Raw genomic sequence first — 1,135 nt, 5'->3', positions numbered from 1 at the left:
GATGATGTAACATCAGGAGTAGAACTACGGCTCTGGAAGGTGTTGAACTGGTCCCTCCACTATCTAGAACTTCTGGCGGCTGCACCGAACTAGAGGCTTCGACTGCTGTTGAATCTGACAATCGATAGAACCGGCCGAACCATTAGACCTCGGAGACAGTGGGAGTTCTTCACTATGCGGAAATGGTGGACAATCTTCCCGAACGAGGTCATTAGAGCTAGATGAGAACTTACCAGCAACTAGCTGTTTGGCTCGGCGTAGGGTGATTTTAGACTGATCAGTGCCATCAGTACTAGCAGGCATGGTCACAAGGTCACCGTTGGTATCCTGATAGACTCTAGTACCCTTTTCATAGTGGTCATAGATGAGAGATTGTAAGGCTCTAGCCGGTACCAAGTTCTTGAGAGAAGCATAGACCAGCTTAGAATACTCCGGACCATTCTCTATAGAGTTACCGTCGTCCGAAACACGTAGTTTCCCACCGTAATCACTCGGTAGGAGTATACCTTCGAACAGGTATGCCATAGCAGTGCCAGCAAGTCGAACGACAGTTAGAGGACCTCTCCATGTGGAGCTCAGGTGTCGACCAATAGCAGAGTCACTTGTCTCGCTAATATAAACCAAGTCGTAGAGTTCCAACCTGTAGTCTTGTGGAGATTCCCTAATAGAACGTTCACGTAGATCTGCTTGCTTTTGTTGCCAAGCATCGACGTATTCCTGGACAGTAATCTTGATCTTCTCTTGTTGATCAGCTAGAGTTGGTAGTAGAGACCTTACATAGGGCAAATAGTCGACATTCAGATACTTGACCTCGAGTTTGTCCCAATCGATAGATGGGAAGTCGAGAGGTAGATCACCAGGTAGTCTCTGACGATAACTGTAGTGTAGAGAACTAGGGCTGAGACTTGACCAATAACGAGGTGTGCTATTATAAGAGCGGACCGCCAGTAGATAACTGAAAATATAGTCATCAGGGGTAGCACTAGATGCCTCGATAGCCCTGGAAGTCTGAGCTAGATCTCGATGGGATCGTTCCCAGAAAGTCAAGTGTTGGCTATAACCAGGTAGAGTATACTGTCTCACACCATGTTTAGCCAAGATAGACCGTACCGCTCTTGTCATTAGAGTGTGAAGA

General features: G+C 47.0%; 1 protein-coding gene across 1 annotated transcript; it reads right to left on the bottom strand.

The window, feature by feature from the left end:
* Positions 1-63: 63 nt before the first annotated feature.
* Positions 64-867, bottom strand: Pmar_PMAR013299 (hypothetical protein; the record flags this gene model as incomplete). The annotated part of the gene is made up of 1 exon (XM_002787151.1): positions 64-867. A coding segment is annotated over one exon (804 nt), but the record flags the coding sequence as incomplete, so codon positions are not given.
* Positions 868-1,135: the final 268 nt, after the last annotated feature.

Source organism: Perkinsus marinus, assembly GCF_000006405.1.
Source record: "Perkinsus marinus ATCC 50983 genomic scaffold scf_1104296930242, whole genome shotgun sequence".
Taxonomy (NCBI): Eukaryota; Perkinsozoa; order Perkinsida; family Perkinsidae; genus Perkinsus; species Perkinsus marinus.
The sequence above is the reverse complement of the archived record's forward strand: the minus strand, read 5'-3'. Positions and strand labels throughout refer to the sequence as shown.